Source organism: Podarcis liolepis (genome assembly GCF_965112155.1).
Source record: "Podarcis liolepis genome assembly, chromosome: 2".
In the NCBI taxonomy this organism is placed as follows: domain Eukaryota; kingdom Metazoa; phylum Chordata; class Lepidosauria; order Squamata; family Lacertidae; genus Podarcis; species Podarcis liolepis.
Window position 1 is genome coordinate 16,775,329 of NC_139555.1, and position 15,338 is coordinate 16,790,666.

The window sequence follows — 15,338 nt, forward strand, 5'->3', positions numbered from 1 at the left end:
GGCCACATGACCCGGAAGCTGTACGCCGGCTCCCTCAGCCAATAAAGCGAGATTAGTGCCGCAACCCCAGAGTCGGTCACGACTGGACCTAATGGTCAGGGGTCATATTATAGCAGGGGGGTAGGGCAGAGGAGGAAAACACTTTTCAGCCCAAGGGCCACTTTCTGGGCATTGCTTGTGATTGGTAACTGAGGCCAGAGACCCAAAGGGGGTGGAGCAATGGATGTGACCCATACCTTTTTTCTACAGCAGGCTACAGCTGTGCAGAAATCAGTAGTTTCTGCACACGCATACCCTTCTCCATCCAAGCAAGCAAAGAGGCATTACGGCGGTTTAAGGACCCTTTCCAGCTAGACAAAAAACCACAAGGAGGGTAGAGAAGGGCAGGGGGTGGAATCCAGAAGCCAGATAGAGAGGCCTTGAGGGTCCCTACCACCACGGGTGTAGCCAGGATTATTGTTAAGGGGGCAGGACTTTCGTTGGGGCAGAACCAACGTGATTGGTCAGTTAAGTATTTCTATTGTTTTACTTGATCTAAAGGTGGCAGCTGCCCCCCCCCCCGGCTACACCCATGCCCACCATTACAACAGAGGGCAAATCTTTTATTGCTTATTTCTAACAGAACTGCCTCACTTTTTTTCATTTATAATTTTTTTTGGGGGGAGAGGTGACGTTTTTAAATTATTAGTTCACTTTATAATGTACATATTGTCTCATATGTAATTATTGAGGGCATTTTTGCTACCCTCACAATCACTTACTAACTCCATTTTAAAGAATTTGTACATATAATATTTATTCTTTCCTCCCCAGAACGCCATGATGCACTGTATATCGTAGGGGCATTGGACGAAACTCTTGAACTACGGGGCTTGCGCTATCATCCAATTGACATAGAGACCTCAGTTTCTCGGACGCACAGGAGCATTGCTGAATGGTAAGGCACTCTGAAGCTTGTGTCCCGTCCCCCCCAAAATATTGAAATGAAAATGCATTATTGTTAAGGTAAAGGTTTGGAAGTATAACACAAGGGCACCAATTGTAACAGCAGGATCATAGCAATCTGGATTCTTGGCTGTTCCATCTACACACTGGGACCTATTAAGCTGAGGCTAATATTAGTTTTGAGCTTTGGATGACAACTCCAAACATTCTCTCTTCAGTGCTGGTATGCAATGTACTGCAAAACATTAAGGTCCATTTCACATGTTACACAAGTATGCCACAGAACATATACTGGTCAAAGAGTGACAGTCAATCCCATCTCCCTAAGGGGAATACTTGTATTATACACATGTTTTCAGATTCCTGTTAGCTGCATTCACCCTTAACATTTTCAGGTGTCCATTTAAAGCACGTTGTGAGTGCATTTCCCCCCTTGTAATGCATGGTGTAGGGACACGGGTGGCGCTGTGGTCTAAACCACTGAGCCTAGGATTTGCCAATCGGAAGGTTGGCAGTTTGAATCCCTGCGATGGGGTGAGCTCCCGTTGCTCAGTCCCAGCTCCTGCCAACCTAGCAGTTCGAAAGCACGTCAAAGTGCAAGTAGATAAATAGGTACCGCTCCAGCGGGAAGGTAAATGGCGTTTCTGTGCGCTGCTCTGGTTTCACCAGAAGCGACTTAGTCATGCTGGCCACATGACCTGGAAAAACTGTTTGCAGACAAACATCAGCTCCCTCAGCCTGTAAAGCGAGATGAGCACTGCAACCCCAGAGTCATTCGCGACTGGACTTAACTGTCAGGGGTCCTTTACCTTTACCTTTTAATGCATGGTGAACTTTGAATTTTAAATTTGGTTCACTAAATGAAACGAGGAAGCATTCAAATTGTTGTCTTCAGAGGATGCATAGACTTGTATCCAAAGATTTGGTGATAGTTTGGGCCACATAAAGGGCTCCTAAGAGAAAAAAGCATATCAAGATCTAGTTGCTGGAAAATAAAGGGCAACATATTCCAAAGGTGCAATGTTTTTTAAGTGTACAGTGGTACCTTGGGTTACATACGCTTCAGGTTACAGACGCTTCAGGTTACAGACTCTGCTAACCCAGAAATATTACCTTGGGTTAAGAACTTTGCTTCAGGATGAGAACAGAAATCGCGCAGCAGCGGCGCGCCGGCAGCGGGAGGCCCCATTAGCTAAAGTGGTGCTTCAGGTTAAGAACAGTTTCAGGTTAAGAACGGACCACCGGAATGAATTAAGTTCTTAACCCGAGGTACCACTGTAGATGCATTTATCAGTGGCACAATTTAAGGCTGGGGAACCTTATGTTCACTGGCAAAACCTGACACAGTGGAAGCCTTACAATAGACGTGTAAACTTTGTTCCTGTAAATGTGTATAATAAATTGTGGATCTCTTAACTTTCCTCCCAGTGCCGTATTCACGTGGACCAACTTGCTTGTGGTGGTTGTGGAGCTATGTGGCTGTGAGCAGGAGGCCCTCGATCTAGTCCCTCTGGTTACCAACGTGGTTTTGGAAGAACATTATCTAATTGTGGGAGTTGTGGTAGTGGTTGATCCCGGGGTGATTCCAATCAACTCCAGAGGAGAGAAGCAGCGCATGCACCTCCGTGACAGCTTCTTGGCTGATCAGCTGGATCCCATCTACGTAGCCTACAATATGTAATTTGGGGACCGTGGGGCATAGTACAGTTTACAAAGCATTCAAGGACCAGTGAAGTATGTGCAAACAAACAAACAAAACCTGGTTAACAATTAGTGATTATCGTTGTGAAGCTGGACCATGCTATCCTACTGTCTTCTCTCTCGTGGGCTGGCAGCGATGGACTTCTCGAAAGGCAGAAGATGGCAGCCAGTGAAGAACATTTGGATTGCAGGATGTTGGCTTTACAGACAATGGGAAGCTGGCCTGCATGAGAAAACAGCAAATTACTAAGGCCTTTACTGTAGTGTAAACTTTTTCATCTGTTGTATATATTTGTATTTTTTCTAATACTGTTTTAGGATTATACGAGGGGAGGGTTTATTTAGTTAAGATAACAATCTGCAAGAACCAGGTCATGTGAGTCCTGCTCATTCCTAGCTCCCCCCCCCCCCCCGGTGAACAGTGTGCTTTGCAACTTGTAAGTTAGCTTAATTCTGTAGTCTGTTAATAACGGGAATCACACTGCTTACTTAAAATTGTGCCATGACCAAATCAAATAATCCACTGAACTGAAGAATTACTTATTCGTATAGATACTTCTTGAATTAAAAAAAAAAAAGGATTTTGCCTATATTTTAAATATGTAAATAATAATATGCATAATTCATTTATTTAGAAAATCGGCTCGGATAATGACATATGAGGTAGACATTGTTTTAAGGATTTCAGTATTGGGTGGAATTCAACATCATGCTGTGGCGAATGTCCCGTCGGCACTAGTCCTGCAGTTAACCAGACGGAACAATCCTTCCACTCCTCCTGCCACCCACTGTTCACCCAATACCCCTCCCACAGGCAAATTTCGGGGGGGGGGGGAGCCCTGTTGTGTGCAAGTAGAAGCCCTCACACAGGGCTTGCACTGACCGGACTCCTTAGGTGAACCCCACCCAAAGTCAATGCAGATAGGTTGTCCATTCAGTTTTTACTGTTTAGTTGCTGGCCAGAGTATGTCATAGCATGTAGAAGAAACTGATATTTTAAAGGCACATGTTTATAAAAGAGGCTGACCTCCATAAGCTTTAAAAGCGTTTTATAAACAACAAGAAAAATTCTGCAACTCTGGAATGTTTAATATAACCTGTATAGCCTCTGCATACTCTTTGTCATGAATGATGTGTAGGCAGGTCACCAGTTTTATCAGAACCACTCAATTCATGGTCCAAGTCATGATTCCTTCTTTTCCTTCCTTGGTTGTGCATAGTAACAGGTGCAAATGCCAGAGCGACTTTCATTTAAACTGGAAAAAAAGCCCTGCCCGTTATCTTGAAGCTTGCGCTGCTTTCTGGGTGAGACTTGTTACTGCAAAACAAGAGCTTTGGCAGAATGTCTTCAAAGCAGGGACAGTTGCAATTCTGTTGAAATAGTGGGGAAATACCTCTCCATATGTTGTTGTGATTATTCTACTCCAAGTGACTGATCAGTTTCCAGCGTTCAAAGAATTGATGACAATAGATGCCTTAAAATGTGCTGGAACATCCATTGTCTGGGAATGGTTTGCAGTCCCCTGTCTTCAGTGAGCTGGGAAAAGCAAGATTTCAGTCTTTTTATTTAGAGCCTCACTTTTGTGGTTGTGCCCTTATGCCTATTCTTTCCCACTTCCCCTTCTGTCTGTTTGTTAAAAGAACACTGAAAGCAGATGCCAGAAATGGTGACAACTCTTCTTGGGCCATTTGTGGTCTATGTGTAAATAGTTAGAATATTTTAATAATATCTGTTTACCCACCCTGTAACAAAGTTAATGTTTTTAGACATTTTTAAGAGAGATATAAACTTGGATTAAATCCTAAACTACAACAGCTATATTAAGTGCAGCTCTGACAACTATCCCTTAAAACAAATTCCAAATGTATACTTGAAAAACTTTCTGTACAAACTTTTCAAATAGTTCTTTTTATGACCTGATGTATTGATATTTAGACAGAAAGCTTTTAAATATATTAACACAATATTTACGGTTATCTTCTACGGTCACACATAATGGTGATGGGATGTATCATAAAACAAAGAATTATGGCAAAACTAGGAACAGGATAGAAGGGGAGGTCCATTGCTTCAAACTGCTGAAATATTAACTACTGGCTCATAGCAGAGACGGTTTTAATATTTTGCTTTATCAGTATTTCCACAGTGTGGTGCTGCTACATAAATACAAAGCCCTCTATGCTGAAATAGTTCTGGCGTGTCATTTGCAATGGTTTGGATAAGAAACACACACTTGCTATCATTCAGCATGTGAACCACACAGTACAGATGGGCTTCAGCATCTAACATAGGTGCAATCCTATGCATGTTTACTTGAAAATACGTCCCACTGTGGCTTACTCCCTTGTAAGTGTGCTTAGGATTGCAGCCTAAATGTCCTGTGCACCCCAGCCCTTATTCTTAACTGCAATGTTGGCTTTTAGGAGGTCTCATTTTTTGTAATAAACCACTGTCTTAATGCCTTTCCACTGAATGGAACAGTAGCGTGTTCCCTTGGCAACAATTGTGGTGGGTTTCCGCCCCACACCTATGTGATACCTTTCCACACCCCTTACACTATCAATTCTTCTGAGATGTAGCATAATAGAAATTTTGTGTTCAGCACAGATAAACTTGCTAGAGTGGCATTTTAGAACTTCCAGTCTGGAAGAACTAAGCTGTATTCTGAATTATGGAGGAAAGAAACTTAACCAGTCTCCACCAGTATAACTTTCACCCTTGATCTGATTGTTAACCAGAAAGAAAACAAATGCTTAGTGTGTGATTTTCATAGATTGCTATCTTCTCAAAGGACCTAATACTCCTGGGATTTCAATTTTGCTTTTTAGGCCTGGGACCTCCGCAGTGCTGCATAATAGTTTGCCTTCAGGTAACTTATACAAAATGGCTGAGATTCCAAAGGAATGACTGTGGAATCAGTGTCATGTTTATCTGAGCTGTGACACTGATTTGCTCTGCGTGGCTTTGGGTATGTTATTCCATGTTCTCCATCAGTACATGAGATAGAGCAGCTTATAAAATGAAATTCAATAAAGACACACTTCTCCATAGGTTTTGCTAAGGGATCTATCTGGAGCTAGTTTGCCCTTAGTTCTCCTCCATATAACTGCCCATGTCAGGGATGAGGCACTCCAGAGGTTGTTGGACGTCAACTCCTTTCAGCAACAGCCAGCAGGGCCAATGCTCTAGTTGTGGTCCCAACATCATCCAGACAGCTGTGGGCTCCCCATAACTGACCTATGTGGTGGTGGTGGTTTCTAGTGAATGCAATGGGGCAATCCAATGTTGCCAGCCCAGTTTTTGTTGAATTTCCATATTAGCTCAGACAATTGTGAACCTAAATAGAATGGGCTTTCGACAATTTCCATGGTTATGAAGCAATTTGGAACAGCTGTTATCTTGAGAGTCGGTTTACTACTATGAACATACAACTTAATGACAAAAATGTCTCATGTCTTACTTTCAGACGATTTCTGCTCTTGTTAATTATGTTTGTAACTGTACTTACTATTCCAACCATGTTCATTTTACACTGCTTTTCTGATTTTAGTCCACTGTGTAGTCAAGAATGATGGGCCGCGCTTTACTGTGCTGGAGATATGGTTGTAAAAAACAAAACAAAAACCAATGTTCATTGTCTTTAGCCCTGAAGGCATTTTTCCTTTTGTTGATGTCAGTAAGTTTACCATTGTCAGATTCAAATTACAACACTGTAATTATGTATAAAGTTTTTTATTTATTTGAAATTAGGTTTTAGATATACTTTTTTTAAAAATTTAACATCTGGCTGGACAGTGTTCCATTAACGCATTGATTGTGTCTCCTTTGTCTTGTGTTAATAAATAATGATGCCTGACTTATTTTATTACATTCTTACCAATATTTTATCCTATGCTTTCTTCAAGCTCAAGAGTGCCGTACATTTTTGGTTACATTCAACGTAGCACTAAGGAGATCGTTCTATCTGGAGCCATTCCATCTGCCTGATGGAATGATCTTCCCTCTCCCTTCACTGCCATATTCTGGGGTTCTCCTGACCAGGGTAGATTTGGGGAGGACACGGGTTAGGATGTGCAGGAGGAAAAGATGGGAGAAAGTCCCATCCCACTAGTGGCAATTGTTACACTGGCTTCTGCTAGTGCAATAGTTTAGGTCAGTGGTTTTCAACCAGTGTGCCGTGGCACCCTGGGGTGCCTTGAATGATAATCAGGGGTGCTGCGAGCCACATTGGCCCCCATCCCTCTTTCCTTCCCTCCCTCCTCTGATGCCCTCTCATGTCTCTGCCTCCCAAAGGCTTGCACAGCTGTTTGTTGCAGCAGACCTGGCTACAAGCTCCCCATGCGAATGGTGCCTCTGGAACTGGCCAGGGGGTGCTGGTTGCCAGAAGCTGGTGAGGGAGACCAGGCAAGCAGGTGTCGCACTGGCATTTCTTGTGCTTTCTGTGTGCAGTGCCTGCCTGGGAGCTGAGTGCCTGGTGCCAAAGTGGAGCCGCAGAAAGAATGTACAGTGGTGCCTCGCAAGACGGAATTAATTCCTTCCGCGAGTTTTTTCGTCTAGCGAATTTTTCGTCTTGCGAAGCACGGTGTCGGAAAAGTTTTGGAAAAGCTTCAAAAATCACCAAAAACCTCATAAAAGGCTACCACACCGCGTTCTATGAGATGCTCCTCGAAGTCAAGTCGCAACTGTATTAACGGTGTTAAGAAAAAGAAAAGGCAAACTTGCAAGACATTTCCGTCTTGCGAAGCAAGCCCATAGGGAAATTTGTCTTGTGAAGCAGCTCAAAAACCGCGAAACCCTTTCGTCTAGCGAGTTTTTCGTCTTGCGAGGCATTCGTCTTGCGGGGCACCACTGTAGTTGGTCAAGGGAGCCGTAGACTTACTTTTGCAACTTGCTTTTCAACGGATCCTCCCCCCTCCAAATAGCAAAGTAACAACAATAACCACGCTGCAGCTGCAGACATTTTAAAAGCCAGATAATCACTCCAAACCCATACAGATTACGCCATATACTGTCTAAAAACGTAATCTTCACTAGCCTCGGGTGAAATGAAAGAGAAGGGGTTAAGTGGCGCTTTCAGAGGAGGGAGTGCGAGGGTCAGTACAAGAAGGAAAAAGCCCTGTCTTGTGTGCCACCAACTACTGTATACTTCTTATGCAGTTGGGATATGGCTCCCTTGCCATATCTCAGCAGATGAGCAGTCCTTAAAAATATCCTGGTCCCAAACTGTTTGGGTCAAGGGGGCCCTCAAAATGAAAAAAAGGTTAGGATTATAGGGGTTTAAAGGTGGTAAATCCACATTTTGAAAAGCACACCAGGAGTCAATGCAGAGCCCATGCTCTGGAAACAAAAGCCCCCATCAACAGCATTCTATACTAGCAGTATGTTCAGAAGTTTTCAAAGGTAGCTCTACTCAAAGCGCAATGCAATAATCTTCATGATGTCTGATCACCACTACTACCACCACCACCACCAGGATTATGATGATCGCAACAGTGGTCCAAGATCAGGATGTTAAGCAGGTTTGTCTTTTCAGGCATAACTTGATTATTCTGCTAAGAGTTCTGGTCTACTAACAAAAAGTGACTGGTCTAGATTCCACATGACCTTTAGAAGCTCCTGTTTACCGTACTTTTTAGCTTGAGGATGTTTAGGTACAGTCGTACCTTGGAAGTCGAACAGAATCCGTTCCAGAAGTCCATTCGACTTCCAAAGTGCGGCTTCCAACTGTCTGCAGGAAGCTCCTGCAGCCAATTGGAAGCCACGGAAGCTCTGCCGGGCGTTTGGCTTCCAAAATTACGTTCAAAATCTGGAACACTCACTTCCAGTTTTCATTCGGGAGCCGGAACGTTCGACTCGCAAGACGTTCGGGAGCCAAGTTATGACTCTATTGCTATTGTTATTAAAAAATTAGGGTGCACACACATAACAGACACACATTCCACAGAAAACTAATCCACCTTTCAAAATTTGGGAAATACTCTTCGCTTTCATTTTAGTACTCACAACAATCCCAAAAAAGCCATCTTGGTTCTCCTAGTGACTCTAAATATTTCCTCTGCAGAAGGAAATACCTTTGAGAAATCCTTCAAGTCCTGTCTTAAGGACATATTTTGTGTATGAATAGGGTAGGCCCGTGACCTGGATTCAGGAACTAAATCGGGATATGTGCTGCTTGCTTCAATGAATCAAAAGCAAGCAGGCCTCAAGGCTATACAATTTCATTTAACTTGATTGACATGTATGCCCCTATCGTCAGATTTACTACAGTAGCAAATCAGTAGATTTGGGTGGGACAAGTACTTTATAAGCACACCAGAAAGCATTGTGTCCACAGAAGTACTGCAGGCAAATGTGCTATTAATATTATTATTTTCTGGCAGGAGTAGGAGGCTGTCAAAATATGGTTTATGTGTAGAAAATATTAACTTGAAAATCATCTTATGAACTGAGAAATAATCCAATTCATTTGCAAATGTGTTTAGATTAAAAAAAATGCTGAATTCAATAAACATTTTTTTTAATTGTTTATATGTTTAAGGATGAAATCAAGATAATATTAAGCTATACACAGAAGAAAGCCTTTCGGGTGATTATTTTGAGAAGTACTCGGTGCTGAATTCACCTATTGCATTAAGGTCAAGATGGAGCAACATAATTTGACAAGATCTGAATAAGATAGCAGCAAATACCTAATGGCATCTATGCTTCCTTGTTTCTTACATTCCCAGATAGTTCTAGCTAGAATTACAACATACAAAAGTCAAGCCAAAACGAAACACATTCACAGGTGACTTATTGCCAGATAATGGCAGGCAACTATGGGGGAGCATATTAAGCCTCCTCTAGCACTGCTTACGGAGGAAAAACAAGAACCCTACAGCTGAGGTAGTGTTTTTGTGTGCAGCCATATTCTGGGGGAGAAAATGGGGCTTTGTCAATATTTCAGTACAAATAGAATCTGTCTGTGCTCTCTTGCCAGATCAGATGCTTTTCTGGAGCAGAGAACATGTGTGAAACTCCCTTTCCTTTGTTGTAAACAAAAATTGCCCTTTTCCCTTATGGGGTATCCAAGAGCCCATATAGAGTCCTTACATTAGGTTCCCTATTGGTAGGAGAAAATAACAGAGGCCAACCAGAGAATATTGAGAAGCAAAGCAACTATTAAGCCTGATCTTTATTGATCTGTTGCAACAGGGTGCTCCCCTCACACACAGGAAAGGAGGAGGAACCCAGATCAATGGCACGCAAGGCCTTATAAAGACCTTTGAAACTGCCACCCTGTAGATCAAGACCACCCCCAGAAACATACATGCATCACAGAAGGGGTGTAACCTAAGACCACACCCCACATACATCATACCTACATCACAGAAAAGGCAGTCTAAAACAAAAAATTGAATGTTGTTTTTCTCCTGTCATTGTTTATCTCCTCTCTGGTGGGTTACTTGATTGGATTGCCTGGGAAGCCTAGCCAGACTTTTGTAATGATAAATACTTACGGTAGTTCCTGGGCCAGGTCTCAGGCCCAGGAACTAAGAAAACATTTGCTCAGTTTAGGAATCAAAATGGTTCCAGGTTGGTCTTCCTGTGCTGATCTATGTACGTGCTTGGTTGGTACACTTATGAACATTACCACATATCTAAGACTATGGGACGCAGATGGCACTGTGGGTTAAACCACAGAGCCTAGGACTTGCCGATCAGAAGGTCGGCGGTTCGAATCCCTGCGACGGGGTAAGCTCCCATTGTTCGGTCCCTGCTAGCAGTTTGAAAGCATATCAAGTGCAAGTAGATAAATGGGTACCACTCCAGCGGGAAGGTAAATGGCGTTGCCGTGCGCTGCTCTGGTTCGCCAGAAGCAGCTTAGTCATGCTGGCCACATGACCTGGAAGCTGTATGCCGGCTCCCTTGGCCAATAAAGTGAGATGAGCGCCATAACCCCCGAGTCAGTCACGACTGGACTGGTCAGGGGTACCTTTACCTTTAAGACCTCAAAATTCCTATCACACCTTCCATGTTAAAGGAAATAATGCCAGATCAACCCCATGCTTTCTCTTGGCTCAAATAAAGTATACACGGATAGGATCGCGCTGCAACCATGTGCTCTTATTTATTCGCTGGAATCAGCCTTTCCTTAAGAGATCCCAGGGCAGTGCAAAGAATAAAAGTCGGCATATAAATTCAATAAAAATTCTGTGAACCGCCCTGGGTCCTCTTAAGGAAAAAGGCGGCATATAAATTCAATAAAAAATAAATTTAATTAAAGTACATTTGTTCCTAGGCGCGCGATAACTGGCGGGGCTGCGCAGCTTCACGACCGCCAAGATATCAGCGGCGCCCTGAAAACTCTACCGCACGCGCAGCCCTGCCGCTCTATACTACTAACGCCCGCGCCTCGGTGGTGCCCCGAGCGCTCGCGCAGCGGCTGCTCTAGGCTTCAGTGAAGGCGGCGGCTCTATCGTCAAAGGCGGCAGCCCTCTCTAGCTCTGGCCTCCAGCGCACTCTATCGTCGCAACCCGCCCACCCCGAGCTCCAGAGCGAGAGAGGGTGCGTGTCTGAGGGAGTGCGTGCTTCTTCTCCCTGGCGGGGCCTACTCCCGACAATGCTGGCGGCGGCTCTGGCTTCCCTGAGGCGTTAGGGCGGCGGCGGCGCCTCCGCCTCCGCCGCCTTCCGTCCCCCCCACCTCCCCTCACGGGCGCCGCGTGAGGCCGAGGCGAAGCCGGCGGCGGTGTCGTCTCTCTGAGGTAAAAGCGGGCGCGACCGGCGGCGACTCAATCAGGGCGCGAGGCGAGGCGGACGCGGCCGAATCAACGAGCGCGAGGGAAGGGAAGGAGGGCGGGCGAGAGAGCGAGCGGGTCGGGGAAACGCCTCGGGAGGAGGGAGAGGCGGCTCGCGGAAGCCGGGCGCTCGCGAGCGGTTCCCGTTCGAAAAGGCGCTCGCGAGGCGGTTGGGATTTGGCGGGAGGGAGGGAGGGCGAAGCGCCCTCGCCCGTCCCCTGACACCCCGGCGGGAGGCAGACCTTCGCCCGCCGCAGCTGTTGCACAAGCGCCGGGTCTCACCCGCGGACGCCTCGCTCGCTATGGGCGAGGGCTCGGCTTCCCCTCGGGCTCGCCTGCCCGCCGGCTGCTGCTGCCGCCTCCTCTGGCCTCCCTCTCCTGACAGTTGGCGAGAGGGGGCTTCGAAAGCAAAGATATTATTATTATTATTAGGGGAGGAGGGCTTCGAAAGCAAAGGTATTATTATTAGGCGGGGGGGGGGGCTTCGAAAGCAAAGATTAATAATAATAATAATAATAATAATAATAATAATAATAATAATAATAATAATCGGAAGTTGGGAAGCAGCCGAAACCTTCGCACAAGTCTCAAGCAAGCTTTCGCCTTGCAGGCGTTTGGGTTGCACTTCGATAAAAGATGCGTTTGCCGCCTTATTTCCAGCCAGGTTTGCCCACTTGAATAAAAAATTTGCGGGGGGGGGTGCGCGCGCGTGTTTGTGCAGGTTAACCCCCGCCCTGCATGACCGATTGCAAGATTGTGGCACACGCACATAACCGATTTGGCACGCGCACCACCATTTGAGTGACAACGCCCATCAACTTTGAGGGGAGCTTGGCTCCCTTCGATGTTTTATTGGTACGGGGAGCGGGGAAAAGAGACCTCGGCCCCTTGGCGTTGGCTGCAGTGAACCCCTGTGTGCAGTTTTTAAGTACCTAAAGCGAGTCACGTGATGGGCTTAATGTTAAACGGAAGGTCGGCTTCCTTTGTGCTCAGGTGCAACTTCCGCAGTGCTGTGTGTCGTCTGTTGTTTTGTTTTTTTGGTGTGTGTGTGTGTGTTTAGGTGTATCCTTAAGATATGCTTTTCCAAAGGAAGGCTCGCCTGGCATCAACTCCGATTATCTTTTTTTATTCCCCCCAGGCTTTAAAATTCTATCTGTAAAGCTGTGCTGGGGATATATTGTTAAAATATTTATATCCTACCTTTTGAACAAAATGTTTAGGGTAGTTCACAGACGTCAAATTACAATGACAGCTGCTTTTATTCTGCTGTTGGTTTTAGGTGTGCTTGGATCTGCTGATTTTACTGGTCTTTAGTGGGTTTTGGGAAGCAGCTCTAGAAAGGTGTACAGCTGTAATGGTATATTGAAAGGGAGTGTGTGAAGTTGTAATGTGAAAACAGTGGCAGGCAGGTGTATGAAAATGAATCTCATACATGTATTCTGGATAGATAGGCAGAATTGGCTGCAGTTTCTAGCTCACCATATACTCTGTGCCAAGCCAAGGCTTGTGAAATAGCTCTGAGCTTGTTGAAGATAATCAAAAGAGAACCTTTAAATAATCTACTCTAAATAAAAAATTCCTTCCAGTAGCACCTTAAAGACCAACTAAGTTAGTTCTTGGTATGAGCTTTCGTGTGCATGCACACTTCTTCAGATACTACTAATCTACTCTAGTTCGCCCAACTTTGGGGGGCTACTTCTAATATGTCTTTCAAGGGTAATTCTTGTTCATAATTGTTTTAAAGAGACAATGTAGTGCTGTAGTTGTCTAAAATGTTGTGATCCAAATAAGTAATCTAAAACGCATTGCAGGGATGATCCTTAGGGCCCTTCCAACTTTACAATTCTATGAAAGGGGTGTTTGCAGTTTCTCTTTTACATCACTCATGAAATAATTGTACCTTCTTTGACTGAGTTAATTGCATGTTCATTTTCTTTTAATACAGGCCACCTTGGAGGCCTGTTATCAAAGTTGAAAAATAGGTAGTAGTTTTAAAAATAAATATCCTTTGGAAGCAAAAAAACAACCCACCACCCATTGATACTGTATTCTTTATTAATCAATCAATCAATCAATCAATCAATCACATTTCTAGGTCACCCATCACTTGAGGATCACTGGGTGGTTTACAATATAAAAGCACAAAAATACATACCATAGTAACAAACAGTAATAACCCTCCACATTTTAAAAGGCCATAGATTGTTTAGTTAGCCAAAGGCCTGGGAGAAGAGGAATGTTTTTGCCTGGTGCCTAAAGATATGTAACTAAGGCGCCAGGCAAGCCTACCAGTGGACAGCATCCCACAAACACAGCCACCTCAGAAAAGGCTTGTTTTGTATAATTGGTTGTTAATTTGTTTGAAAATCAATAAAAATTAATTGCCAAAAGGAAGAGGCCTGCTTTGTGTTGCTGCTCTCTGGACATCTCGCAGAGGGGACACACAAAGAAGGGCATGAAATTATTATTGGAGGGTCCAAATTGATTCAAATGGGGAGAGGCAGTCCTTGAGATCCATTCTGAACATGGTAGGTATTTTAAATATATCACTCTAGACATCATTTTAGCAGAATCATGACACCTCTCTCTTCCTTCAAATACTTCAACAAAACCCACATTTTGGTATTTAGGGCTTTGACAACCATCTCTTGCTATTCTTGCCTTCATCCAAGGATAGGGAACCACTAGCCTTCCAGATGTTGAGCTGTAGCTCCCATCATGCCTGACCATTGGCAATGCCGTATAGGGCTGATGGGAATCTGAAGTCCACCAGCATCTGGTCACAAGTTTCCCACTCCAGCTCTTCATCTTATCTTGCCTTCCTCAAGATAACCTTGAGTAACCTTGGTAACCTTGCTTCAGAAGACATTGGAACACATAAGAGGAGCACAAGAAGTTTATGAAGAGAATGACTTACCGTATTTTTTGCTCTATAAGACTCACTTTTTCCCACCTAAAAAGTAAGGGGAAATGTGTGTGCGTCTTATGGAGCGAATGCAGGCTGCGCAGCTATCCCTGAAGCCAGAACAGCAAGAGGGATTGCTGCTTTCGCTGCGCAGCGATCCCTCTTGCTGTTCTGGCTTCTGAGATGCAGAATTTTTTTTTCTTGTTTTCCTCCTCCAAAAACTAGGTGCGTCTTGTGGTCTGGTGCGTCTTATAGAGCGAAAAATACGGTACATAGAAGCAAGAGCAAAAAAGATCAAGATGTTTAACTGGAGTAAGAGGTTTTGGGTTGCCCAAGGAGTTTTTGAAGAACCATGAGTTTAGACTGGAACATTAGTGTTAGTTTACTGTGGTGTACATGTAACCAGATGGTAAGCTGGTTATCTATAGTGTGCTCCTAAAGCTGCAGAATTGTAAAATTCACATTGTATATTTGCAGCCAGCCAGTTTACCAAGTGGCTGCATGGATACTGGGCATTGCTAACTCTTTGTGGCTTGATAAAGATGGGACAATATAAGCTGTGCGTTCAACTAGACTTAACTGAGTATATGTGTGACACAGCTTTAGAAGGGGGCATAGTGTGGGACAGGTACAGTTTGCTGCTTGGCTGCTCTTTAGGTGCAGTTACTTCCTGCTGCAGGTAGTGGCAAATTACAAGCTTGATCAAAGTTTAAGGTGGTATAGAGAAATATCAGAAAGTAAAACATTACATCATCAAGACGATCAAACATTTTGTGTGGGAGAAACAAAAGGAAACTTTTAGCAGTATTAAACACAACAAAGAGAGGAAGAAAGAAAAGTAGTAAGACCTCGTATGAAGGGACAACACAAGTACAAAGGGGCAATACCTTTAGCTCCACCCCCATCTTTGTATGGAGTGTGCCAGCTTCCCACTTGTTCAGGTGTAACTTCTGACACGGAAAGCCTTTCCTAGTTGTGTAGGCTCCCCACATGATTTAGAAACTTACAC

The 15,338-nt window shown here is 44.2% G+C and overlaps 2 protein-coding genes across 11 annotated transcripts in view; both read left to right on the top strand.

Moving 5' to 3' along the window:
* DIP2B (disco interacting protein 2 homolog B) overlaps positions 1-6,503 on the top strand; it is a 187,092-nt gene extending 180,589 nt beyond the window's left edge. For all 5 annotated transcript variants that reach the window (XM_083489831.1, XM_083489834.1, XM_083489835.1 and 2 more), the window contains 2 exons: positions 814-937; positions 2,374-6,503. In XM_083489831.1, the coding sequence (XP_083345957.1) occupies positions 814-937; positions 2,374-2,626 (377 nt within the window). In that variant the 3' untranslated portion in view covers positions 2,627-6,503. The remainder of the gene's footprint in view (positions 1-813; positions 938-2,373) is intronic.
* Positions 6,504-11,079: 4,576 nt separating this feature from the next.
* The window catches only part of ATF1 (activating transcription factor 1), a 34,431-nt gene continuing 30,172 nt past the window's right edge, over positions 11,080-15,338 (top strand). For 2 of the 6 annotated variants that reach the window (XM_083490295.1, XM_083490296.1), the window contains exon 1: positions 11,117-11,391. Coding sequence is in view for 1 of the 6 variants with exons in the window: in XM_083490291.1 (XP_083346417.1) it covers positions 11,727-12,088 (362 nt within the window). In the remaining 5 variants the exon portion in view is untranslated. Of the gene's footprint in view, positions 11,392-11,567; positions 12,089-15,338 lie in introns of those variants that run through there. The other 4 variants (XM_083490292.1, XM_083490294.1, XM_083490293.1 and 1 more) reach the window with 4 other exon arrangements.